Genomic DNA, 26,973 nt, shown 5'->3' on the forward strand with positions numbered 1-26,973 from the left:
CATGGAGACATCTTTGGACAGCGCTGGCTCTTTGGCTTTGAAATGGAGATGAGCACCGCCCCCTAGAGTAGAGAATGACTACCAGATATGTGCGAGGGGAGTCTTTATCTTTATCTTTACCTATCCATTTACCATGCTTTACTGGGATCAAGCTTTGAGACATTGGCTCTCAGTATCCATCAGGATTATGAACTAAGGGATTTTTATTATCATGCTGTAACAGAACTGAAATTGTTTTTATTTCTTCTCCATGATAATTTACTCCTAGGAGTTCATGGGCATCCGTCCCACACATTTCTGCCAAGAAACAATGAACCATTTTCTATATAACATAATGCAATCTCTTTAAAAGGTTTCCTTGGCATATCATGTTGACAAGTCTTAGTGAGGGAAGGTAGGCATAATTTCCACTTACTTGAAGTAAATATAAATAATGTCTCTGTCTGTATATTTCATAAAAGTTTTGTGGTGAAGTCAAATGATTAAGCATAATATTGATCTGGAATTTTCTAAAATAACTTAACATAGCATTCGTTATAGATAATACAATACAATACAATAGTAGAGTTGGAAGGAACCTTGGAGGTCTTCTAGTCCAACCCCCTGCCTAGGCAGGAAACCCTATACCGTTTCAGACAGATGGCTATCCAACATCTACTTAAAGACTTCCAGTGTTGCGGCATTCACAACTTCTGGAGGCAAGCTGTTCCACTGATTAATTGTTCTAACTGTCAGGAAATTTCTCCTCAGTTCTAAATTGCTTCTCTCCTTGATTAGTTTCCACCCATTGCTTCTTGTTCTACCCTCAGGTGCCTTGGAGAATAGTTTGACTCCCTCTTCTTTGTGGCAACCCCTGTTATGTGATAGAGAATATGTAAAGGGGGAAAAGATCCATTTCTGCTTTAAAAAAGTGAGGTACTAAAACACCTTCCTGCAAGCATTCCCAATAAATAAATTAACTCTAAGTAATAAATATTTAAGTGAGGGAATCTTAAACGGCTTTTGTTTTATTATGGGAGATCTTTCCATTAGCTAGTAGGAATCTTTAGGCCCACATTTGTCCACTGATTATTGACATTTAGAAGCATTCATCTATTGAATTTCAGCTTCCACAAACGGGTTAAAATGACTGAAGCACTATAAAAATATTTAAAGGGAAAGAAAATGAGTCCCCATAGTCTTTCAATAATCCAAAAGTCAATAGATTAAATTATCCTGAGCACATTTCACTGAGAAGAGTCCAAGTTACCTAAGATCATTATCCCAATCATTGCTAAACAGTAACTTCTAATTCAACTTTTTTTGCGGGGGGGGGGGGCAGATTTCATTTGGCCTGAGGACTTGACTCCCCTGCTCAGCATGTCATATAGCAGGATGCAGCATAGTAGATACCCTATCTTGCTTTCAGGAGTGCCAAAGACACTTTCAACAAGATTGCTGCATCCTCCAGATCAGTGGTGGTATTCAGCCGTCTCGAACTGGTTCAAGTGAAACGGTAGTGGCAACCTACAGGTGGGCTCACCCTGCCATCCTGCCCTGGTTCTATGCCGTCCTATTTAGCCAAGTTTTCTAAGCCGCGTGAATGCATGCAAGCTGCGCGCATGAGCAAAGTGCATGCATGGAAGGTTGCACGCATGCGCAGAAGGCACATGAGCGAGTGAAGTGAACATGCGTACACGTGTGCTCACAGTTTTGGTGCATGGCGAACCAGCGGTAAAATTAGGTGCAATCCATCTCTGCTCCAGATTCTATGTAGGTCCAATAAATAGTCCATGGGTTCTGTGCTATCTTGTTTCAATGACTGGGTCCCAGGATTGCGCTCATTTGCATTGTGGCTCCATCTTTCTTTCAACAAGGCATATGCAATTTTTTCCACACCAAGAAGGGCTGGTAAAAGATACAACCAGCATTCCAGATGCATGGAAATCTATAACCTATGCACGATTGAACTTGCTTGTATAGTACCTTGAGATTTGGGGGCAGCATTTTTGCCAGGCTTCCTCATGGGCTTTAGGGATTGAGAGTATTGGGACCATCTAAAAATCAATGTAACATACTCACAAGAAAAAGATTGGGAAGTTAGCATTGGCTGATGGACACCACCAGAGTGTTTTGTTTCAATGGGCCAGCTTACTATGATCTTTTCTGGCTGAGCAACTCTCTTACACAATTCTTATTTATTGTGATTCTATGCTTGCATATAGCAGCAGTGGGACTCCCACCCTCTGAAACAGCATCTCCCATGAGACACAGAGGGTGCCCTCTCTCCTAGCATTCTAGAGAACCCTTAAGGTCTGGCTGGGTTCCCAGGGAATGGGGTGTTTGTGTTGATGGGGGCCCTGTCATATTGCTCTAGTTGTTTTAGTCCAGGCTGCCTGTTTATGTACGTTCAAACTAGGGGTGTCAAACTCAAGGCCCACAGGCCGAATCTGGCCTGTGGGGTGCTTAGATCTGGCCTGCAGGGCCACCCTGGAAACAGCAAAGGACTCGCCAGCAATGCCTCTGTCAGCAAAAATGGAGCTTGGGAGGGTTGTGCACAACCATTCCAGGCTTCGTTTTTAGCTGCGACGGCCTCCTGCAGCCCTCTGCCAGCGAAAATAGAGCTTGCGGGACGTGGCTCTCCTGAGCTCCATTTTCACTAGCAGAGGACTGCAGCAGGCCATCGCGGCCAAACACGGAGCTCAGGAGCCCATTTTAGCTGGCAGAGCCCTCGGGCCACCACAGGCTCTCCTGACATGAGTGACATCATGCTGGCCATGTCCCCTAGCCATGCACACCCCAGAAGCTTGAGGTCAAACACAACTTTGATGCGGCCTTCAATGAAATCAAGTTTTACATCCCTGGTTTGAACTATTTTTTTAAAATTTACTGGCTTCTTTTTTCTGGATTTTGTAAGCTGCGAAGAGTCTTCTGGAATGGATGGCCATAACAAATCTAATTGTTTTAAATGTAATTTAATACATGCAGCATAAAATCTGCAACAGTACAGCTACGCTGACTGTATTAGCATTAACACAGTATTACAAAATTCATGTTCATTTATTTGCATACTGCAAAAGATTTTCCTAGTTCTTAGCTTTCTAATGAAATCTAAACTATTAGATTTAAACCATTCTTAAGAACAACTGAGAAGAGATTTCATAGAATGATATCTGTCTATTTGTCTAGCCTTTTAATTTACTATCTATTGAATGGAGTGATGCTATTCAGGTACTCAGTAAATAGTCATTTCAGAGAAATTCATGATTTTAGAAGACAAAAAATGTAAATCAATTTTCCTTTTACCCCCCAAATTAAGACATCGAAACAAAAATAATAATAATACTAATTTAGCCGATGTCATTTTCTCATGATTCTGATCACAGAATGCTACAGGGGTACTATTAATTTGAAGACAAAAATGTCATTTTTAGTGTATAGAATCTTTAATATATTTGCTTGCATATAAATCCCATTTATCTTAATAAGTCTAAATTTTGACTTGATTGGAAATAGGTTGAAATTAAGATTTATGGCACCTCAAAGCATTTAGAAAGGAAAAAGTGATCATACTTCTTGAATTATTTAAAGGGGAAGGAAGGAAGGAAGGAAGGAAGGAAGGAAGGAAGGAAGGAAGGAAGGAAGGAAGGAAGGAAGGAAGGAAGGAAGGAAGACATGATATGACTGTTCAATTTATTTAGCTTGAGTGAAACACACACACACATTCATATTGTTAAAGTAGCCATGCCCTTTGGAAGTTTCAGAGATTTACCCTTCCTTCTACACTTCCCAAATCTGTTCCTTCCTCCTTCTGAAATATAACTAAGAGGATTACCTAATCGGGATCTAACCTGGATCTTGAAAATTGTTCAATCCAAATTTGTAAGAGAATCTTTGGGACACTATTACATATTTTTGTGCATATTGAATTAGGAATGTCATCTGTTGAGCTACCAGTCAACCCTATTATTTAACTTACTTTCTTAAACATTTTTCGGTGGATATCTGGCATTTCTAATCCTGCAGAATAGTTTGAATTCACCTAGAAAAACTAACTGAAGCAATTGAAGAGGAAAGCATCCGTTTTCTGATCTCAATAGGGTTGGAGAGGCTTCAAAATTCCGAATGTGGCTCCTTCTCTTCTTAGTCAGAATGAAGACAGGAAAGGTGTATTGCCAGCCAAGAATTTATTTAACTTTAATGTATAAAATTAAAATTAGTTTCCTAGGAATATTCAGTGACATGCCTTCACCTTTACTACTTGGGAAATATAAGAATATTTTTATTGAACAATATGGTTGCCCAAATATGGTTAGTCCAAGACTTTAGTACTCCTCTAGTTATACTTACAATAAAAACTTAAATGGTTCATTTATATCATGAAACTGAAATAATAAAAGATGGAAAACCACTAAGAGAATTAATAAAATTAGTCTATAGCAAATAGAGTTAAACCCTCTAGTTGAAAACCTAGAAGGTATTAATGTTGGTAATCCCATATTTAAATTCTTCCAGTGTCAAAGATTATATAAAATCTAACAGCTCTGGGGACACAAAATGAAAAGAATCATATTAAGGCAATTAACAATAAGTGAGTCAGCATGAAGGACATTTCCACAATAGTTTGTACTGCGTGATAATCAATTTTCTTTAATGTGTTTTGATTTACAATGCTTTGCTAGGAAAGGGATGACTAGCATCTCCAAGTATTGAGGGTGTGATAAATGCCATCCATTCTTTTCAGATTACTTGCAAACAAGTTTTGCCCTAAATTTAAATTTCCTCACAAAGAAATAAAGGGAGACTAGTATACCTATTTCAAGCGTTTTAGCTCTCATTAGCTAATCTTGATGTTGGCAACCTGCGGCTCCGGAGCCACATGCATCTCTTTCATCCCTCTACTGTGGCCCCCTGTTGGGTGATTCCCACCACTGGCTGGCCCCACCCCTCACCCTCCCCTCCCAGTCACTCCTCACCTGGCCTGAGAAAGGAAAGTGGATGACAGGGGATGGAGACTTGCTCCATATTCCAGAATCGGAGAAAAGAGCCCCTGTACTTGCCTCATCTCTTGCTGGGTCTCACAGCCACTTCTTCCAGCTCTTGTTGGTACTCTCCTGGCTCTGTCCCACCTCTCGTGATGCCCACCTCCACTCGGATGGCTGAGCCAGATGGCATGGCACCTGCCTTCCTTCCTGGAGCAGGTAGGGGTGGGCACCCACCCGCCAGCCTCTGCCCACTTCTTGCCACCGCAGGAGATGCTGCACTGCCACATTGATCACAGAGATCATTCATGGGTTCAGGGTAGATTACCATCTGTACGCGGATGACACCCAGCTGTACATCTCTACCCCAAACCACCCCAACGATGCTATTGAAGTGATGTCCCGATGTCTGGAAGCTGTACGGATCTGGATGGGAAGTAACAGACTCAAGCTCAACCCGTCCAAGACTGAGTGGCTGTGGCTACCGGCGCCTCGGTTCAATCACCTTACTCCATCACTGGCCATTGGGGGCGAACGTCTGGCCCCCGTGCATCGGGTACGCAATTTGGGCGTCCTTCTGGATACCCGGCTGTCCATGGATGACCATGTGACAGCCGTGGCCAAGGGGGCATTCCCCCAGGTCCGCCTGGTGCGCCAATTGCATCCCCTATTGGACCGGAGCGCCCTTCGCACAGTCACTCATGCGCTTGTGACGTCCCGGCTAGACTACTGCAACGCTCTCTACATGGGGCTCCCCTTGAGATGCACCCGAAGGCTGCAGCTGGTTCAGAATGCGGCCGCGCGGGCAGTCTCGGGAGTCTTTAGCTACTCCCACGTAACACCTCTCCTGAGCGGGCTACACTGGCTGCCTGTGGCTTTTCGGGTGCGTTTCAAGGTGTTGACCATCATCTTTAAGGCGCTCCATGGCACAGGACCTAGTTATTTGCGGGATCGTATCCTGCCCCATACATCCCTTCGGCCGATTCGCTCACACAGAGAGGGACTCCTCCGGGTGCCGTCCACTAGGCTGTGCCAGCGGCCGACGCCTAGGGGAAGGGCCTTCTCTGTGATGGGCCCGACCCTCTGGAATGACCTTCCCCCCGACATTAGAATGACTACAGATCTCCGCTCCTTCCGTCAGAAACTTAAAACCCACCTGTTCCAGCTAGCCGGCTTGGCCTAATTCCATCCTTCCCACCTCAGTTTTATTTCTAAATTTTATGATTGGTTTTATGGTCTGTTTTTAACTTGTATAAATTCGTACAGGGGTTGTTTAATCTGATTTTTAGCTATCTATATGACTGTTTATATGGTTTTTTAAATTTATTCCTGTACACCGCCCGAGTCCCTCCGGGGAGAGGGGGCGGTCTAGAAATCTAATATATTATTATTATTATTATTATTATTATTATTATTATTATTATTATTATTATTATTATTATTATTATTATTATTATTATTATTATTATTATTATTGCCAGCTGGCAGGGAACGTAGTGGTGCCAGCAGCTGAGCCGGCAGCGGAGCCTTCCCAGAGCTGAACAAGGAAATCCTGCCGGGGCTCCCCGCAAGGCGCAGAAGCCGCAAGAGCCCCTTGGTGGCACCTCTGCCTCCTACCTGCATATAGAGGTTGGCCAGTGCCATTGCTGCAACCTGCTCTGGTCTTGCTGGCCAAAGGTGGGGCTACACGCTGCCATCTCCCGGCCAAAGCACCATATTTGTTTGCTTGCTGGTGACGTCTGATGAGGGAGCTGCCCTTGGGCCACCCAGACCCCTGCCACAGGGGGATAGAGGGAGAGGGAAGGGGGAGGTGTCTCCCCAAACAGGATCTGGGTTGGAGTTGCCTTATTTTGCATGGATTTCCAATGTTTGGTTTTGCCTGCCAGTCTCCACTCCCCCTTCACAGCTCAAGTGGTTGGATTCACATGACACGTGAAGCTGGGCATGGATAGATAGATAGATAGATAGATAGATAGATAGATAGATAGATAGATAGATAGATAGATAGATAGATAGATAGATAGATAGATAGATAGATAAGAGAGAGAGAGAGAGAGAGAGAGAGAGAGAGAGAGACAGACAGACAGACAGACAGACAGACAGAGACAGAGACAGAGACAGAGACAGAGAGACAGAGACAGAGACAGAGACAGAGACAGAGACAGAGAGCCCAGGACTCCAGGACTGGCCCATGTTCTTCCCCAATCTCCTCACTGTCTGACTCTGCTGCCAGCTCTGCTGGCTGCTGGTGGGTGACAACAGGTTGACCTTGATAAAGTGAAGGAAGATGCCTATGTAATTTGCCTTGAATTTCTGGAGAGATATAAATTAAAATAAATAAAATACTGCCTCATACATGGAGATTGTATCATGATCCATATCTGCTTTCTTCAAGATAAGCACATTAGCCAATTCTCAATTTCATTCTAATTTAAGCCAAGAGTTTAGCTGGGGCAAATTTCATGTGTTTCATCAGAACAAGCAACTAATTTTCCTGACAATATTTATAATATTCAATGTAAGCCAGAGAGTGAGGGTGGGTAGAAGGAGAGAGACAACTTTCCCCCCCTAATCCTGTGAATTATTTACTTGTTTGGTATATATCCCTCCTTTATTATTTTTATAAACAACTCAAGGTGGAGAACGTATTCAATACTCCTCCTATTTTACCCATAATAATATCAACAACCCTGTGAGGTAGGTTAGGTTGAGACACAGGCCCAAAGTCACCCTCAATATATAGTACATATTATATGAATTTTTGAATCTTTCATGCATTAAATAATTATATAGAACACATTATATATTACACAAATCATCACAGTCTAATATTATTCTTGATATGCTGAAGCTGCTACTTACAAGTGGAAGAAAATGCTATTGGCTTTCATGAGTGAAGGAGCCCAATACATAAAAGTCAGAAGCATTCAAAAAGTTTTTCAGCTCATGGAATTTGTTTTGAACGCAAGCTACCTATTCTGCTGCTTCAGCAGTCGCTGCATTTTGTTTCTTGTAGTTTTCCTTCAGTAAAGGAAAATATTTAAGGAAAATCACCTGCAAAGCATTAACAGTAATGGTCCAAGAAAGCAATTATGCCCAATGACAAGAGGGAGATGCTTAGACAGATAATTAGGCAGATGCTTATAAACTTAATGAAATATCAGACAAGGCAATAGCTCTGCTGAAGGCAGAGTGTGTGGGAGTTGACTTCTGCCTGCATTGCTCTGCCTGGACAAAGTTGTGCGTGAATGTGATTTCCCAGCTTAAGTCAACAGCTGGTGATGTGAATAACCTTAGAAAAAGAAAACAAACCTTGCAGATTAGCTATCGATGTTCCAGTCAAAAGACACCAGCAGATTTTGATATGTTGAAAAGCTGATTTACACACATCCCTACATTGGGACAGAAATGTACTAAGAATGTACCCTAATAAATAAATAAATGCTTTTGCAATTAGCAACGCAGGAGGAGGTCTAGTGGGATGGTAGTTACTGAAAAGAATGAGGAAAGACAACCATCTATTGCCCTGTAATTAAAAAAAGATTAGCTCTCTGTAAAAGCCAGTTTGTGTAGTTAGTTGAGGCATCAGTCTAGACACTGGGAGACTGTGAGTTCTAGTCCTGCCTTAGGCATGAAGCCAGCTGGGTGACCTTGAAACAGTGCCTTTCTCTCTGCCGTAGGAACAATGCAATGGCAAACCACTTCCTTCAAAACCTTGCCAAGAAAACCGCAGACTTGTTCAAGCAATTGCCAGGAGTCTGACACAAAAGTACAAAGACAAAAAAATCTCTACATACAAAGGAAAATTGCTAAACAAAATTCTTCATTCAATCAATCAATCTGAGTGCTGATGATCTACCCTGTAGATGTTGGCATTAGGTACGAGATAATTAGGATGTTCTCATATTAAAAATAATCTCTCGTACGAAGAATATCATGTTGCCTCATACAGAGGGATAACAAACGAAAAAGGAAATGTCTCAAGAGCATATTGACTCTATCCAGCCCGACACACATAATCATCACAGCCTTTTCAAGATTGGTACTACAGCACACTGTAATATTCTTGATGAGCAGTGCTCGACGTGACCTTTTTAAAAAAGGAACGTTTCCCTTAGAAAATCAATATAGTGCCAAGAGTTCAGATCAAGTAAACTACATGACTGGATCCTGATTCTCTGCTCTGCTAAGGGATGGGTTCTTTTTAATCATCACAGGTTAACCACTGTGGTACGGTGGAAATAAAAATGATGCTTACCAACTCTCCTTCCCCTGAACCTCCTACTTTGTCTCACATGCTGCTTTGGATTGCTTCCTCAAGAATGGAGAAAGATTGTGGGGGGGGAACAGTTTTGAAACAAATTTATCCAGTTTCCCAATGCTGCATTAGAAAAACATTGCATTTTCATCCAAATACACACACACACACACCAGCATTACCTGATGCCATTTATTTTATAAAAGTGCACATTAGAGAAAAAGAGAAATATTGTGCATTAGAAAAAAAATCTATAAATTAAAGCAATGCACATCTTCAAATTAGGTATTGTACTAGAATTAAATTTGTTAAATATTAAATAGCTATAGTGTTGTGGCCCGCCAGCCGCCAGCTGAACTGGTGGCCGACTCGGACAATGAGGAGGTTGGGGAGGAACTTGGGCCAGTCCTGGAGGCTATGATGGATGCTCAGCATTGGAAGCAGAAATAGAGCCAGGGCCATCCGACATTCCCCAGTTGCCTTCAGAGTCAGAGATAAGTGGGGAAGAAGAACAGCTGGGGCCTGTTCCAGATGCGCGTATGGGCCGAGCTGTCAGGAGGGGAGAACAACTGAGGACCAGGAGCCAACTCAGGAAGAAAGGCACATGGGGACACTGAATGACCCTTCCCTAGCTGGGGAATAAATAGGAGGAAAGGAGATGGGTGGTTGCAGGAGACAACTGTTTGGATTTCTTTCAGAAGATTTGTTCATCGTGGTTCATGCCTCAGAAGCTGCTTGCCAGAGTTTAATTTACAGCTTGCGATTGGAAGCTTCCAGACTGGCAATTATCCAAGGACCTGATAAGGTCTGCACTGCAGTTAGCCCTTTGAAGGATTATTGCCTGGACTTTTCTGTGTGTGGATGCCATGAATTCACAGTAACTAAATAAAGAGGGGTTTTTCAGGAAAAGGAGTCTGTTTCTTGGTTCTGCTAAGGCTGGGTCACAACATATATTTACATAGTTTTCTATACTTTGGCTTTTTACAAAACAAATGTTCAAGGAGCTGTTCCACTGACCTCACTTTTCCAGAGGAAAGTGCATGGATTTATCCTAACAATTTGTAGGAATTATTGGTTTTACTTTCATAAGCCTCCCAATGGACCAAGCTAGCTTTATTTTTAACCATTAGATCCAATGTCCTTTAAATCTTGGGCATCCCAATAAGATACATCTATGAATGAAGTACAATTATTCAGCCCGAGCCATATTCTGTTTCTTCTTCATGCACCTAATGGTAACTGCTTTAGGAAGAAAACAGATAACCTAAAGTTGATGAGCTTTGTATATTAAGTGTTTATATGTAGAAACTGAGAACCAGCTTGGTGTAGTGGTTAGGTGTAGTGTATGTTAGAAACCAAGAGACCATGAGTTCTAATACTGCCTGAGGCACAAAGCCAGCTGGCTGACCTTGGGCCAGTCACTTTCTCTCAACCCTAAGGAGGAGGTAATGGCAAACCACTTCTGAAGGAAGGAAAAAATGTAGAAATAACTTTCTGTGGAATGTATTAATCAACATTGTAAAGTGTGAATAGAATAGAATAAAATTCTTTATTGGCCATGTGTGATTGAACACACAAGGAATTTGTCTTTGGTGCATGTGCTCTCAGTGTACATAAAAGAAAAGATACATTAATCACGAATCATAAGGTACAACACTTAATGATAGTCATAGGGTACAAATAAGCAATCAAACAATCAAATCATGCTAGGAAACAATCAAGTTACAGTTATACAGTCATAAGTGGGAGGAGATAGGTGATAGGAACAATGAGAAGATTAATAACAATAGTAATGCAGACTTAGTAATAAGTTGACAGTGTTGAGGGAATTATTTGTTTAGCAGAGTGATGGAGTTCGGGGGGAAACTGTCCTTGTGTCTAGTTGTACTGGTGTGTAGTGCTCTATTGCATTATTTTGAGGGTAGGATTTATGTCCAGGATGTGAGGGGTCTGTAAATATTTTCACAGCCCTTTTTTTGACTCGTGCAATATACAGGTCCTCAATGGAAGGCAGGTTGGTAGTAATTGTTTTTTTCTGCAGTTCTAGTTATCCTCTAAAGTCTGTGTCTGTCTTTTGGGTTGCAGAACCAAACCAGACAGTTATAGAGGTACAGATGACAGACTCAATAATTCCTCTGTAGAACTGGATCAGCAGCTCCTTGGGCAGTTTGAACTTTCTGAGTTGGTACAGAAAGAACATTCTTTGTTGTGCTTTTTTGATGACGTTTTTGATGTAAGGTATCCATTTTAGATCTTGAGATATGATAAGAAATACCTAGAAATATGAAGGGTAGTTCAAGAATAACTTCAAAAAGGGGACCAAGAATTAGCAGTTTTGTAACAATGTAATGTGGGTAAAGGGTAGGAAGAAGAAGCATCTGACCAGTAGCAAGTTAGATGAACTCAGTTACAGTGCGGATGGGTGGATTATTGGAAGATCTGAAATATCAGGTTATGGTCAGATTGTCATGAAGAAAGTCTATCTAAGTGGTCACTAGTGTAAGAATCAACACCAACTTAATCAATAATTATAAGTAACAGTGTATATAAATAACAAATAACTAACAGTGGGTACATTGTTCCTATGATATATTGCTTAAGGCTATTCATTTCAACTTCTTAATTATTTAGTACTAACAGTCTTAGCGCTCTCGCTCTGTTTCTATTGTATCACAGGACAAAATGGCTTTAATCAATAGGAAAACACTCTCTGCAGAAAATAATAATGAAGCCAAACCAGACAATAAGAAATTGGGAATTGGGGGGGAAACCCTCCAGAAAAATGGAGACCAAGAAAACAGATCTAACTGGGATTCTTAGATTTTCTTTGGCATTAACACCTACAAAAACCAAGAATACCAACATCATCTACGGAAACATTTACATTCTATGTGTCTATCAGTATCAGCTGCATGTAATACCTTGTTTTGGGCAGAAGGTTTTTAGAGTAGGTATCCTAGCTCGCAGAGAATAGTCAACCTGGGATACAACTGGGCTTTCTGTTAGCAAAAAAAGATTTAAGAGCTGACCGGCTGCTACAATGATATAATGCTAGGAATGAGTCAGCAAAGTTTTGGGGCTGCATTCACTTTAAGAGCCTGTAATAAGAAGAGGCCCTGTTGGGGGGTACCTCTCTCTCCATGTGTGCTTCCATGCTGTAATTGCTGATTGCTGTTTGTTTGAGGTCTGACTAAAGTATGTGTATGTATATATACTTTGTAGATAAAAACCATTATTTAAATACAAGCCCCTGTTTACTGTGTTTGCTCTTGGGTTGTTTCACATAGTCACACTGTGCGCACATACATTATGTGAGTGTATGTGAAAGCCTTGGTTGATCAAAGTCAATGACTGTGAGCCCATTGGGTGGCAGCCAGGGTGAATGAAAGAGTCTGACAGAAAAAGGAAAGTTGTGTATTTGTGAAATTGAATGTTTAGCTGAGCTACCCAATTTCCAGAACAGACTAGCAATCATTTTGGGAGGGCAGGAATCGATCATATTTACCAAAAGGTCTCAGTCTGGACATTCAGACTGAAAATCCAGTCTGGATTTTCCCAAGCCAGCTACAGTCAAGCTAGTTTGAGCGCATCTTAAGAGCATAATGCAGATATGCCCTTTAAAAAGGAAGAAGAATGGAATAGATTTAAATGAAGGTAGTCTGATTTTGTGGAGTGAAACTATCAATACATGCAAAGAAGGGAAGATATAGGAGTCTTTTCATGAAGATTCACAATTTCTCTTCCTGAAGTTATTCTTTCATTCTTGTTTCTTTATTTTTCTCCCACATCTATTTTCTCTCAAAATCTACCCTTGACATTATCAAAAGTGGTCTCTTTATTATTCAGAGCCTCTCATCCTCCTTGTATCCTTCACTAATTCAAACTTTTATCATATACAATCATGCTTTTAGATCTATATTCATTCATTTGCAGCATATGTACAGTGTATGAATACACATATTTAAACTCCTATTCAAACAGAGTTTTTTTTGTAAACAGATGCTTATTCAACTGTCATCTTGCTTATTCGTTCTTATGTTTTAAATGCTCAATTGCTTTTTTTTTGTATTTGCTTGTCTTGCACTGCCTCTACCCAATGATTCATGTCTCCTAGCAATATACCTTTCTTCACAATCACATTCATTTTGAATATTATACAATTTCCCTTCAAACTCCTTAGCTCTTCCTTTGACATCATTTATTGGACCACAGCATGCAGAAGTACCAGATATAATGATTTTTAACCTAGTAGGTACAGCAGTGGAAATCCAAAACTGTCTTCTACATAACATCAACATCAGACGTATTAATAAGAAAAGCCAAAAAGACCCTGGTGAAAAGAAGGGGATATCATGCCATTTGTAGGTTTTAGAGAAAAAGAACTCGTAGGACTGGCAATGTTCATTGAGTTATCTGCCTTGTGCTTGCAAAGCCTTTAGCCAATCCTCAAAGGCTAAAATATTAAATCATTTCATATGCAACAGAAGTTTCTCAATAGGCCCTTGATAGCTCAATAGGCCCTCATCGCTATCCAAGATATAAATTAAAAGCTTTCACTCGGTTGAACTGTGTCGTTTTTTTAAAAAAAAAAAAAGCTTCAAAGGTCACAGTTAACTAACTAAAACTGCATTTCTGTAATTTGTTTTTCTATAGTGCCACATAAAATGTCAGGATTTTGGAAATAAATTGCTAGTATTTCGAAAATTATGTTTAAGAGTGTCAAGAGCTCCAGTCTGGATACAGCAATTAATTTTTGCCTAGGAATGCAGGCACTCACTCAAGCTTAGCCCAAGAATCAAGGGGCAAGTCTTGGCTTATATAAGTAATGAAGAAATGTAATCATGATGAAAATCAGCCTCTATAGCTGGATTCTAGACAGAATCCAGCTTTCTGTCTAGGTGTTGCTCTAGGTTCAATCCTGAGTTTCTTTCTCCTGCCTCTTTATTATAATGGGCCAGTTGACATAAGCCACTTTGACTTGTTGAGGGCATCTGGACTTGCTTTACAAATAGTCCCATTGTTCCAAGAACTCCTTTGTATTCTTCCTAGGAAAGATTTTTTATAACTGTTTAAATTCCTAGTATTTTGGAAAAAAAGAAGAAGTTCTACTTATATAAAGAAGAAATCGGTTGCCGATTTGCTTCCAAGTGCAATTCAAAGTGCTGGTTGTCACCTTTAAAGCCCTTCATGGTTTGGGACCAGGTTATCTCTTGCCGGCCACATCTACCCGACCCATCAGAGTGGGGAGGTAGGGAATGTTGCGGGTTCCATCCCCCAAGGGAGATATACCTGGTGGGACCCAGAAGAAGGGCCTTCTCCATGGTGGATTCCTCTCTCTGGAACATCATTCCCCTGGAGATTAGAATGGCCCCCACTCTAATACTCTTCCAGAAGGCGCTGAAGACATGGTTCTGCCAGCGGGCTTGGGGAACTTAGGATGGAGCCCATTAAATGGCTCGTGTGATTGGCTGTCACTGGGGCGGGAGGTGGGGGATGATTTTATTATATTAATTTAGGCGACAATATAAATTGAATAAATTGAATGGAATGGAATTCACCAAAGCAAACCCTAATCCATTAACAAATAAAGACATCAAAATCAACTGTGCCTCAGATATTACTGGAAGCTATGAAACCTAAAGATGAAAGAGAGATTTCAAATTTTAGGATCTGTCACCTTTATCCTGCTTCCATTCTCTCCAGTGTGGAACAGGGAATTGCAGTGACTGAAAATGATGGGCAGATACTATTTCCTTTTAAATGCCCATTCCACATTGTTTCAGGATCTTCCATCATTTGAAGAGAATAGTTAATTGATTTCTCAATTAAAAGTGTAATAACAACATGAGTTAGAACATTCACTAACCAGCCTGTTGTGCAATCATCTTATATACCTTGAAAACTAGCAACTTATTTTCTCCCATCATTGATCTACTCACCTTATAGATTGGAATTCATAATTCTTTAAGGTCACAAAATCTAGATAATTTAGGAAATTTGTTTGAAATATTTAGTTTTCAATTTCTTATTACTTCTCTTTGTTCTTTAATTCAAACTTTGTTCTGTTTTAAATTCTGTTGAAAAACTTCAATAAAAATTATTTTTAAAACAGAAGAAATTTGTTTGAAACCAGTAGTATTTTTATCATGCCAACATAAATATGACCAGAATTTATCCCAAAAATACACACGTTCTAATTAACACTTCCTCTAATAACTAATGCAAGAGGCTTTCAGCCAACAAGCTGTGCCTCTAGTTTTGTATTCATTGTTTGGCATAAGGACAATTTCTTGGTGGTTTATAACACCAAGAAATGTATTATTGGAGTTACTTGCATTCCATGAATATCTGTGTTATTAGAATGTGAAAAATACTTTATTTAAAATGGGATTCAATTTGGATTAATTTTTTTTTTACATCACACTTTCATACAAATAACTCTGTGGTTTCACTATTTTTGGAACAGAAGAAGCTTAGAGAATGACTCAGAATGTTTTTATTCCATCCATCTCTCCTGTTTTCCTGTTATATATTTATAGTACATAGGCAGAACTATAATTGATCTTTTTATCTTGGAGTTTTAGTACTGGCTTGGCCTATTGAATGTTAAGAAACAAACTGCTCTGTTGCAAACGAAAGTTATGTAATAATAAGGAAGGAAGGAAGGAAGGAAGGAAGGAAGGAAGGAAGGAAGGAAGGAAGGAAGGGACGATAATCAATGGAAGTGTATATGGACATTGATGCTATGTATAAGTATTTTCCATTCAGTGTAGGTTTGTTTACATGATAGCATTCTGGGCATCTGAAGGGACTCTTAACTATTCCTTCCTCAAAGTGCTCAATGCTACCATTTTGGAACAAGGATCCCAACCTTAGGGAAATTGACAATGCTTCGATTTTCAAGGAAAGTCATGAGTGGCACCCATCTTGTTATTTGGAGCACTGATGACAGTTATTAGAACAAAATTGGTGAGGTTGGAAAAATTATAACAGCTGCAGCAAACTTTCAAACAAGCTAATAATTTTGAAAATAGTTCTGTTTCAAAAGGCCGTGCATTTCAGGGCAGAATTTTGACTCAAACATAAAAATAACTAAAATGATTTTCATTCTTCCAGGCTAGAAGGGTGTCAGTATAGGTCAATGATGGCTAATCTTTTCTGGACCGAGTGCCTGAAGCGTGCGTGAACCCCAAAAACGCAATGCACGCATAGCCCCTCGCATGCATCATGCCCCTATGCATGCATGCACTCTGCCCATATCATGTATATGTGTGCGGTCCCCCGCATGTGCCTCCCACGTATGCATGTGCCTCCCACACACACCTCACCCCTGCGCATGCATGGCAGAGACCTGACGATCAGCTGGCTGGCGGGATGCACATGCGTGTGCAGGGTGGAGCTGAACTAGGGTGACAGTTCACATGTCCACAACGTTACTTGCTCCATTTGCCCTGCAAGAATAATACTCATAATCATCACCATCATTATTATCCTCCTCCTTGTATCTCATTAAAGTAGGGTCTAGTACAAAAGACTTACTAGGAAAAAATCAGACAACTAGAAACTGTTATATGGGGAAATATAAAGCTAAGATAAGGGCTTTATTCCTAAATATGACAATAAAATGGAGTTGTTAACTGGTTGAATATAATAATGGAAAGATAGCTAAACAAAGGTTAAAATATATGGAATATGGATAAATATGAAACTGATTTAGGGAGGTTGTAAAGCAGAGGTTTGTGATTCACTTTTATACATGATAATTAAACTCACTTGTGAATTGATTGAATATGACAATAGAAGGACAACTAAGCATGGGTTAAAATATATGAAACATGGACATATATAGAACTATTAAGATGATGAATAAAGTGAGATGTTTACCGCTTGTTATTCTATATAATAGATTAAGGGAATTGTAATGAACATTGAACAGCGAGGATTGCCATTTATAGACAATTAAGGGTAATCTAATCCAAGATATGGCAAAACGGAGAGGGAACATGAAATACACCTACAATGGGAAACTATTGAGATTTAAAGACAGAATCACAAATTGGGGGCATGTAAGGATGTATAATTATATAAAGATAATGATAAGAATAGCTGGGAATTGTAACCAGGTCTACATCTTGGCCAAAATTTGTGTGTGTGTGTGTGTGTGTGTGTGAAAAGCACAATGACTATATCTGTATACTTTTTTGTTCTTTTTTTAAAAAAAGGAGGAGAATACATGTTAAAATTAAATATGTATATTTAAAAGGAATTGTAAATACCAGCAACATAAAATGGAGCTTGCTCAGAAGCTGAAATACACCAAGCAAATGAGATGAAGAGTGGGAAGTAGACGAGAGAGGTAAGGGAAGAACAGAGGGATAGGAGAGAGGGCAAGTGGGGGGGGGAGGAGGAGAGAAATGAGGAGTGGAAAGGGGAGAGAGGAGAAGGAGGGAGGAAGTAGAGAAGGGAAGGGTGACAGAGGGAAGAAAGGAGGTAGGGAGGGGGAGGAGAGAGGGAGAATAAAGTGATGGATAAGGTACAAATATGGTGTATGGAGTGTGGAAGAACCAATAATTGTTTTTGGGAGTTGATGGTAAGATGAATTGATGTAAACATTTAATACAATATGATGTTGACTATGTAATAGTATACATGTGACTATATGTTATGAAAATGAAAAAATAAAAAACTTTATTAAAAAAGTAGGTTCTAGTAAAAATTCAGAATCAAGACACTCTTCTAACTGTCTTGATGATAGGGAAATCCAGAAAAAGCACTCCCAAACCTATTACTATCTTCTTAAATGTACTAATCTGAATTGGGAAAAAGGAGCAAAGATGAGCCTCCCATGTTGCCTGCAATTTGGACATTCTTTTGGTACAGTTTATTGGTGCAGAAGAGAGGGAAATGGAGAACTACTATGAACACACCTGGTTAATTTCACTTATGCATGAACAGCATATTTCTTGCTAAAAATGAACAGGTTTATGTCAGGCACGAGGCTCTGAGGCAGGGCAGTTCAAAGGTATACAGGTTTATTGTACGCTAATTCTTTCTACAAGAACCTGAATGGCTAACGGTCAAAGAAAATTGGCGATAGATAAGAGTGAATGGAATTCAAGGAGAGCTGGAGCTAGATCTCTTGGGGGCGTTAAGGGACTCAAATCTGATGGCACGCTTGATCCCTCCCTCAGGCTCAGCTTGATCGTCTCCTACAGTGTGTCTGGTAATTAGAAAACAAGATAAGGGATTGCAACAGGCCCCAGCAAAGCCAGTTGATGTCTCCTTGTCCACTTGCCTGTGGACTTCCTCCCTGCAGTCTCAAGGTATAACTGATCACTGCCCTGAAACTTCCCCAAATGGATTTGGGGGAGAGAGGAGTCAACAGCAGTTCCAGCCTCAGTACTGGGACCAGTAAAAGACAGGCTATGGAGGCAGCACTTTATTCCCAGCTGAGCTTGAAAAGAAAATGTGTTAACCTGGCTGTGTGCTTTGCCTAGAAATTTCCTGGCTGAAATTGGGATTTACTCAAGTGCACCACTTGGCAAGATTTACTCTTTAAAAATTTGCACTATAAAGCCAGATACAGCGTATCATTCTTTGAGAGAAATTGCCACATGAGAATTCTCATAGCCAAATTAAAAACCAGATTTTCAGAATTTGATCCACCTCACAGAGTCATTTGCAATCACTGTTCCAAAGTCACCACCCCCCCCCTCACCAGTTTCTAAATTTAGGTTTGGTTCCATTTTTTGAAAGTTGCCATAAGCTAAACATGATTTTTCTTAGAGGTTTAATAGCAGGTACATAAATGTAGGAAGAGAATCTGCTCAGGACTGTGAAACTGTAGAGAAGGGGGTTGCCACTATGGCTTGCCTAATTTGTTCTCATGAAAAATGTTATGCTCTACGGGACAAATAAAAAATTTGGAAATAAAATAACTGCATAATGAATATACCCCTCACTCAAGCATTGCAGAGTAATCCAATTTCCTATTTCCCATGCTGTTGCAAACACCCTAAAGTAGGGATGGGTGACTATGGCAACCTTTATGAACTGTAGACTTCAATTCCCAGAATTCCTGAGCCAGCCATGAGCCACAGATTGTGAACTTGCCATAATTGCCCACCCCTGCAGAAAGGTAGGAGACGTAGTCATGGTCACCTGACTTTAAATCTAGTTTCATCCTCAAATGCTTCTCTACTAATTATTTTTCATCTCTATTTCCTTTCCAGATACCTTTATCTATGAATATGTCTACATTTCTTGCATACGATCAGCCTACAATAAGTTACTGTGGTGTACATCATGAACTTCTTGGTCATAAGTCCTATGACTCAAGTGCACAGGAAGAAACAATGGAAACACCATTAGAGACTGACCTGGATCTGAGCACAATCACAAGAGCAGCACGAAATCAGTGATCACACTCAGCTGACTTATGTGGTCAGAAAGATAACCCAAAATCATCACCTTTTTTTTTAATTTGTCATGAAGAATTAAATCAGTATTTCTCCAGGGATGGATTGAAAAGTCCCCATTCTGTTTAAAAAGTTACCTTTCAAATACAGATTGTTTCAAGTCTACAATTTGTAATTAGCTAAGTTGTGCAGTCTTTTTTTTTTTTTACTTAAAAATGAAGTATGATCCTTAAAATAAATCTTGGTTTGTTTTTTTCAAAACTCATCCTACCTATCTGTAAAAAGGAGAAAAAAAACTGTACAGAGCTGATGTATTTTTTCATATTGTAAAGTTTCAATATACTGAAATGTACCGGAATGTACAGGACCATGCTTTATTTTATTTTACAATTTTCAGTCTTTAAAATTTTAAATTAACAAAGCTTGTGTTATATTTAGAGTTTCTCAGATTTGCAGAAACTGGTTCCTTCTGCATCCATGCCCTGAAAACAAAAGCACCCTAAAATTCTGCATTGTGCAAATTAGGCACGGACACTCTCATACAACACAATTCTTTCAACATGTTTTGGAAATAATTATTAACCAAATTAGAGTTGGATTATTCAAACACTTGTAGACATGGTCTTTGGAAGGGGAAGGCAAGGGGAAGGGAGCTACTAAAAGAAAATATTTTTAACAGTTCTCCAAATTAACTCTAGCCTTGGATTACATGTTGCTTTCTCAAAGCAAATGAAATGTAATGATAAAGAGGGATATTTTAACAACACTTTTCTGAATGAATGGCTTGTTCTTTTATTCTTTCACAACACCAATACCATAATGGAATGGACTAAAGGAAGGGGTGGGGTGGGGGAAACCTCCGCTGAAGACAAAGACAGTAACCATAGCAATGAAGTTTCATTAACTGGAAAAAACAAAAACATTTGGAAGGGTTGACCTGGATATGGTTTTCTTTAGTCACATTATAAAGCAAAGTGAAAGACACAGCAGGTAAATAACATGACAATCAGCCATTATGATTAAACATGCTGTAGTAACATATATTGTCTGCAGGTATGTTTTAGGGTTGTTTTAGCATTGCCTAAAATAGGCATACACCAATATGCACATGTCCAAGGTTTTCCCAAAAAAAGGAAGGAGGGAGGGAGGGAAAGAAGGGAGGGAGGGAGGGAGGGATATTTCAATATATAATATATGAAAAACTGATTTCTAAGAGATGAACTCCAAAGAGACTGACATACGTGCCTTGCACAAGAGGGATAAAGTGTAGAACTAACCACACATTTCAGGTTTGTTTTGCACTTACACTGACATGCTCATTACCTGAAAGGTAAGGAAGCCATTTTCTAAGAGTTCCACGGTGGGAATAGATCATAATTTATTTTTACACAAATACCCCAAAACATCATTTCCAGGGTCATTCTAAAGCTCACTTAGCCAGAGCACCTCTGCCATAATACAGGCACATGTTCCTTTAGATCTGCAAAGGGTGAGCATAAACATTTCCCCCTTTAAATGGAAAGCGTCATTTTAATTGGAGACTTCAGGTTTAGTGTGTAGTCCCCAAATCATTTCATTAACTTTAAATAATTTTATCATCTATTGTTTCACACAATGTGTCCAGAAGACCCCACCCCCACCCCACCCCACCCCAAATTAGGATCTTTTTTTGGTATTATTTTGTTATCCCATCTCCATTTTTGGTCAAAGCTGATGGAGTAAAGTCAAAGAATATCCTCTTTGTATCTATCTATTACTATTTTAAGAAGAAAGTAGTATAGGGAGTCTTCAACCTATCACCAGTGGTGGTATTCAGCCGGTTCAGACTGATTCAGGAGAACCAGAAGTGACGACCTGCGGGTGGGTGGGGTGGCCACCCACCCACCCCGACTCTATGCCATCCTATTTAGCCATGTTTTCTAAGCTGTGCTCATGTGAACAAGCCCCGCGCGTGAGCGTGAAAGGCGCACATGCTCACAGTTTCGGTGCACAGAAAACCAATGGTAAACTTATGTAAAACCCACCTCTACTGATCACCATTCGTTTAAAAGTCGTTCAAAGTTATATCAGCACTGGAAAATGTGACTTGCAACTGGTCCTGGTACTTACAACCCTTGCGGCATCTCTGCAGTCACAAGATCAAAATCTGGGCATGTGACAACTGGCATATTTTTATAATGGTTGCAGTGTCCTGAGGTCACATGATCACCACTTGCAATGTTCCCAGGGGCCTTCTGACAAGTCAGGGAGGAAAGCCAGACACACTTAACAATCACAATTCCCTTAATGATCGCAGTGATTTGATGGCTCTGGCGAAAAAGGTCATTAAAAATGGGCCCAACTTAACAACCGCATTACTTCGCGACAAACGTTCTGGTCCCAATTGTGGTCATAAATCAAAGATTATCTATGCTGAATGTCAATCTTATATTCATGAATTTATGTGCAGAATTAAAATATTTTCCTATGTAGGAATAATGAAAACGTTCAAAATTAGTAGTTGTAGACACCAATGAATTATTTTAAAAAATCATTTTTGCAGAGCAGATCAAATAGGAGAGGTATAAAGTGTCTACCCCCAAAAAAATATTCATGAATTCCAGTGGATCTCACATGCAATTTGATTAGTTGCGAGTGCTTAAAAAGCTTTAAAACTATTAATAATACTGTTTATTGAAACACGTATTACAGCACTATCACTTTACATCATAAATCAGAAGATGTATCTTATGGTGATCTTATTAAGGAAAAAAGATTCAAGGATTCTTGAGTTTTCCAAACAAGAGGGACAAAATTTCACATAATAGTAAGAATCTTTTTTTTTTATAAATAAAGATAAATTTAACCACAAATCTATTTTTCTCAATATTTCTTCCAAGTATTTTACAATGGCTTCATCAATAAAATTAAGAAACATGCATTCAATCCTTTGTACAAAGCAACTCTTATGGGGGGGGGGGGATCTTCAGAATATTGTTAAAAGAAATGCAAGCCTACAAAAATGTCAAAAGAGAATACATTGTATTATTTATTTAACATCCTAGATTTTTGTAACATATTTTGCATAAATTATTTGCTATTCAAAATACTTTATTTGTCATTTTTAAGACTCATCCTAACTTCATTTCTTCGGTTTCTAATTTCTCCAGACATTGTCACGTACAATCCTTGGAATTCTTTCTGGCCACTACTAGAAATTGGGGAAAGAGTTCAGGGGTGGTATTCACTTACTTTCCCTACCTGTTCACAAATGTGATCATGTGTGCATGTGCTCGGCCTTCTGTGCATGCACTTTTATTGTGCACATGGCCTGCATGCATGTGCATGGCTTTAAACCATGCCTAAATAGGACAGCATAGAGGCGGGGCGGGTGGGTGGACCCACCTGCGATTTCCACTACAGGTTCGGGCAAACTAGTTCAAACCAGCTGAATACCACCTCTGGCATAGTACCTATCAACTAATGTCAGGAAGCTTAGGAAAACAAGGAAGTGTTTTCTAGGAGAAGTGTGGAAGATTGTTGAAATCAAAGAAGCCAGCTGCTGCGAAAAAGAAAATCTCCTCACTTTTCTTCATTGAGAACTCCAAGAGAAAATCTATGTGATCAGCAGAGGTGGTATTCAGCCAGTTTGGACCGGTTCTGGCGTACCGGTAGTAGAAATTGTGAGTAGTTTGGAGAACCAGCAAATACTATCTCTGGCTGGCCCTGCCCTCCCACCCCCACCGTTCCCTGTCCTATATTCCCTTGTTTTCTAGCTCAGCTAATCTGCGCGGCAGAGCAGATTGCTGTGCCTCAGCTGAGCTAAAAAACAGCTCAGCTCACCAGCGCTGACATCCAGGGCGGTCTTTGAGTGCTGCACACGCACAAAATGCTCTCTCATGGAACCAGTAGGAAAAGATTTGAAATCCCACCACTGGTGATCAATAACAATCAACAACTTGATGGCCCATAATTAATCACAAGGAGAATATTGTTCCACATAAAATAATGGCCATATGAAGAAGCAAGGTTTTCAACATCTATTCATCCATCCATCATTGTAAGGTTTTAAGAAGAAACTGGACAGCTGTTTGTCCTGAATGATACACGGTAGAGTCTCCTGCTTGAGCAGGGGTTGGATGACCATGTGGCAGCCGTGGCGAGGGGGGCGTTCCACCAGGTTCGCCTGGTGCGCCAATTGCACCCCCTATTGGACCGGGATGCCTTACGCACAGTCACTCATGCGCTGGTGACGTCTCGTCTGGACTACTGCAATGCTCTCTACATGGGGCTCCCCTTGAGATGTACCCGAAGACTACAGCTAGTTCAGAATGCGGCCGCGCGGGCCATCATGGGGAGTACTAGGTACTCCCACATAACACCTTTCCTGCGCGAGCTGCACTGGCTGCCTGTGGTTTTTCGGGTGCGTTTCAAGGTGTTGATTACCATCTTCAAAGCGCTCCATGGCACAGGGCCTAGTTACCTGCGGGATCGCATTCTACCACATACATCCCTGCGACCAATTCGCTCACACAGGGAGAGCCTCCTCCGGGTGCCGTCCACCAAGCAATGCCAACGGGCGGCGCCTAGGAGTAGAGCCTTCTCTGTGATGGGCCCAACCCTCTGGAATGACCTCCCCCCCGATATTAGAACTACTACCGACTTCCGCTCCTTCCGACAAAAACTTAAGACTCACCTGTTCCGACTAGCCGGCCTGGCCCACTTATAGTTCTACTCTTACCTCCTGGCAGATATTTTATTTGGGATAGCTTTTAAGGTTAATGTTTTTAACTTTTTTAAATTTTCTAAAATTTTTAATCTAACTTAACTAAATTGTACAGGGAATTTCTACTACCTCCTCCAGTCCTATGTTTAATTTATTTATTGTATACCTATAACATGTATATTTATTGTCTAACTATTTTAATATGACTGTACACCGCCCCGAGTCTCTTTTGAGAGAGGGGCGGTCTAGAAATCCAATAAAGTTAAGTTAAGTTAAGGATAGAAGACCTCCAAGTTGCCTTCCAACTTTGTTATTCTACTATTTCTGTCTATAAGTACATAATTTTTCAATGTTTATCAACTTTTTTGGCCACAGCTTATAGATATCACTACTTATATTAGCACTTTTAGCATTTAGACTTATATACTGCTTCATAGTGCTGTTACAGCCCTCTCTATGTGGTTTATAGAGTCAGCATATTGCCCCCAACAGTCTGGGTCCTCAGAATTGAACAGACCAAACACTGCAAATGTTACCGCGTGGATTTCTGCACACACATAGCATGGCAAGATAACCAAGGCCCTTGCAAGAACACAGCAGGAAACAAAAGCCAATGCATCACAATTGCACTTAGAAAAATAGAACCCTAAATCTATCTGGTCTTTGATCAAATAAATGTATGGCTTGCATGTAAGAAGCAGCAGTGAAGAGCAGGTGGTTATTGCCCTTTCAGATTTGCTCTCATGTTTTGTTTTGTTTTTCATTTTCAACCTAGCATGCAAAAAGGGAGCCTGAGCATCTACTCTATAGTTATGGTGCTTCTCATTCATAATGTAACATCTGTTTTCATTGAATGCTGCACCACAGGCATAGAAATAGAAGCACAGATCACTGCACTCCATTCCAATACACGTTTGTGTGTGTGTGTGTGTGTGTGTGTGTGTGTGTGTGTATACTTAAGAATGCTTAATGCTTCATTCATCAAACATATGCTTTAATTACATTTGTTTTTCCAAGGCATTAAGTTGGCTGCATAAAATTTTCAAAAACTGTAGAGCAGTGTCTTTCAAACTGGGCAACTCAGGGTTGCTTAAGACTTTAAGATTTCAATTCCCAGAATTTCCCAAACAGCAAACTTGCCTAAAATACGGATGTCAAGAAAATATTATTTTATTGCTCAAAATCAAGGAGGAAAAATTTGTCCTCTTTTTCAACTGTACTTATATGGAATATAAATTAAGAAAGAGTGTAAAGTAAATATATATATATATATATATATATATATATATATATATATATATATATATATATATATATATATATATATATATATATATATATATATATATATATATATATATATATATATATATATATATATATATATATATATATATATATATATATATATATATATATATATATATATATATATAATTGAATTTATTTACATATAAAACATACTTATTTTTATTATACAACTTTCCATATAGGGTGGGATAGCTAAGACCCTAAGGCAGTGTTTGACAACTTTAGCAACATTAAGGTGTGTGGACTCCAACAAGTCGAAGTTCCCAAATCTTAGGATTGAGAAACACTGCTGTAGAAGTCAGAATTAAAATTCTAAACTATCTAGATAAATTGGATAAATGGGCAGAAAGTAATAGATTGAAATTTAACAGCCAAGTTCTTCCATTAGAACAAAATGATACACAAGAATAGGATGGATATAGGATAAGGTGACCAGATGTCCCGCTTTTGGGGGACAGTCCCAATTTTTAATAATTTGTCCCACGGCATTTTTTAAAAGTCCTGATTTTTGGTATGGTGCGCGGCCACGCACGTGGGAAGAAAACACCGCACAGCAGTTTGCAACTGCCACGCAGTGATTTCTACTGTCACAGGCTCCGGAAGCAGGGGAGGTCCTTTGCAGGCGGCTAGAATTGGCCGCCCGCAAAGGACCTCCCGGGATTTGTTTTGATGAGCGCGAGGCAACTGAGGTAGTTTGCACCGGCTGTGCCTGCTCAAACTATTGTCAGTCGCCTTTTATAATACCTCCTATTAGAAATGAATCCTATTAGAAAATGAAGAAGGGGCCCTGCTCCATCCAGGATGAAGACCCTGAGAAGAGGGAGTGGGAAGAAGCAGAGCCCCAGCCTCTGCTGCCTCTGGTGTCCCAGGACATGGTTGCCCCCCGCATGGCCCAGGAGAAGGCCCTGAAGTGGCAGTTGGAGGAGGAGCAAAAACTCAAGCAGCAGCAGCAACAGGCTCGCCCGCTGCCCCCCTCCCCATGCTGAGGAATTGGTGGACCTCCCGGAAGACATGCCTGAAGCTGAGACCTCCACCATCTTCATCAGCATCCAGGAGGAAGAGGAGAGTTTTTTGGGGGGAGAGCTCCCTGCTGGATTCCAGCTTAGAAGGACTGTGGCCAGGGGTGGGTTCTGGATTATTTTACTTCCAGTTCGCTCAGGCATGCACTTCAGGAGCGTTTGATGCATGCTACATGCACATGCGCTGGAGCAAAAAACAAGATGGTGCCATCTATGGCGCCGCCAATAGAACTGGGCCAAACCGGGAGGAACCGGGCCAAACTGGGAGGAACTCACTTCTGACCCTGGCCCACCAAGGAGC

At 40.2% G+C, this 26,973-nt stretch overlaps 1 protein-coding gene across 1 annotated transcript in view; it reads left to right on the forward strand.

Moving 5' to 3' along the window:
- The window catches only part of LRRTM3 (leucine rich repeat transmembrane neuronal 3), a 116,814-nt gene extending 96,411 nt beyond the window's left edge, over nucleotides 1–20,403 (forward strand). The window contains 2 exon segments of the mRNA XM_081956210.1: nucleotides 19,452–19,631; nucleotides 19,633–20,403. Of these exon segments, the coding sequence (XP_081812336.1) occupies nucleotides 19,452–19,631; nucleotides 19,633–19,701 (249 nt within the window). The 3' untranslated portion in view covers nucleotides 19,702–20,403.
- Nucleotides 20,404–26,973: the final 6,570 nt, after the last annotated feature.

Source organism: Natrix helvetica (assembly GCF_964273705.1).
Source record: "Natrix helvetica genome assembly, chromosome: 5".
NCBI lineage: Eukaryota > Metazoa > Chordata > Lepidosauria > Squamata > Natricidae > Natrix > Natrix helvetica.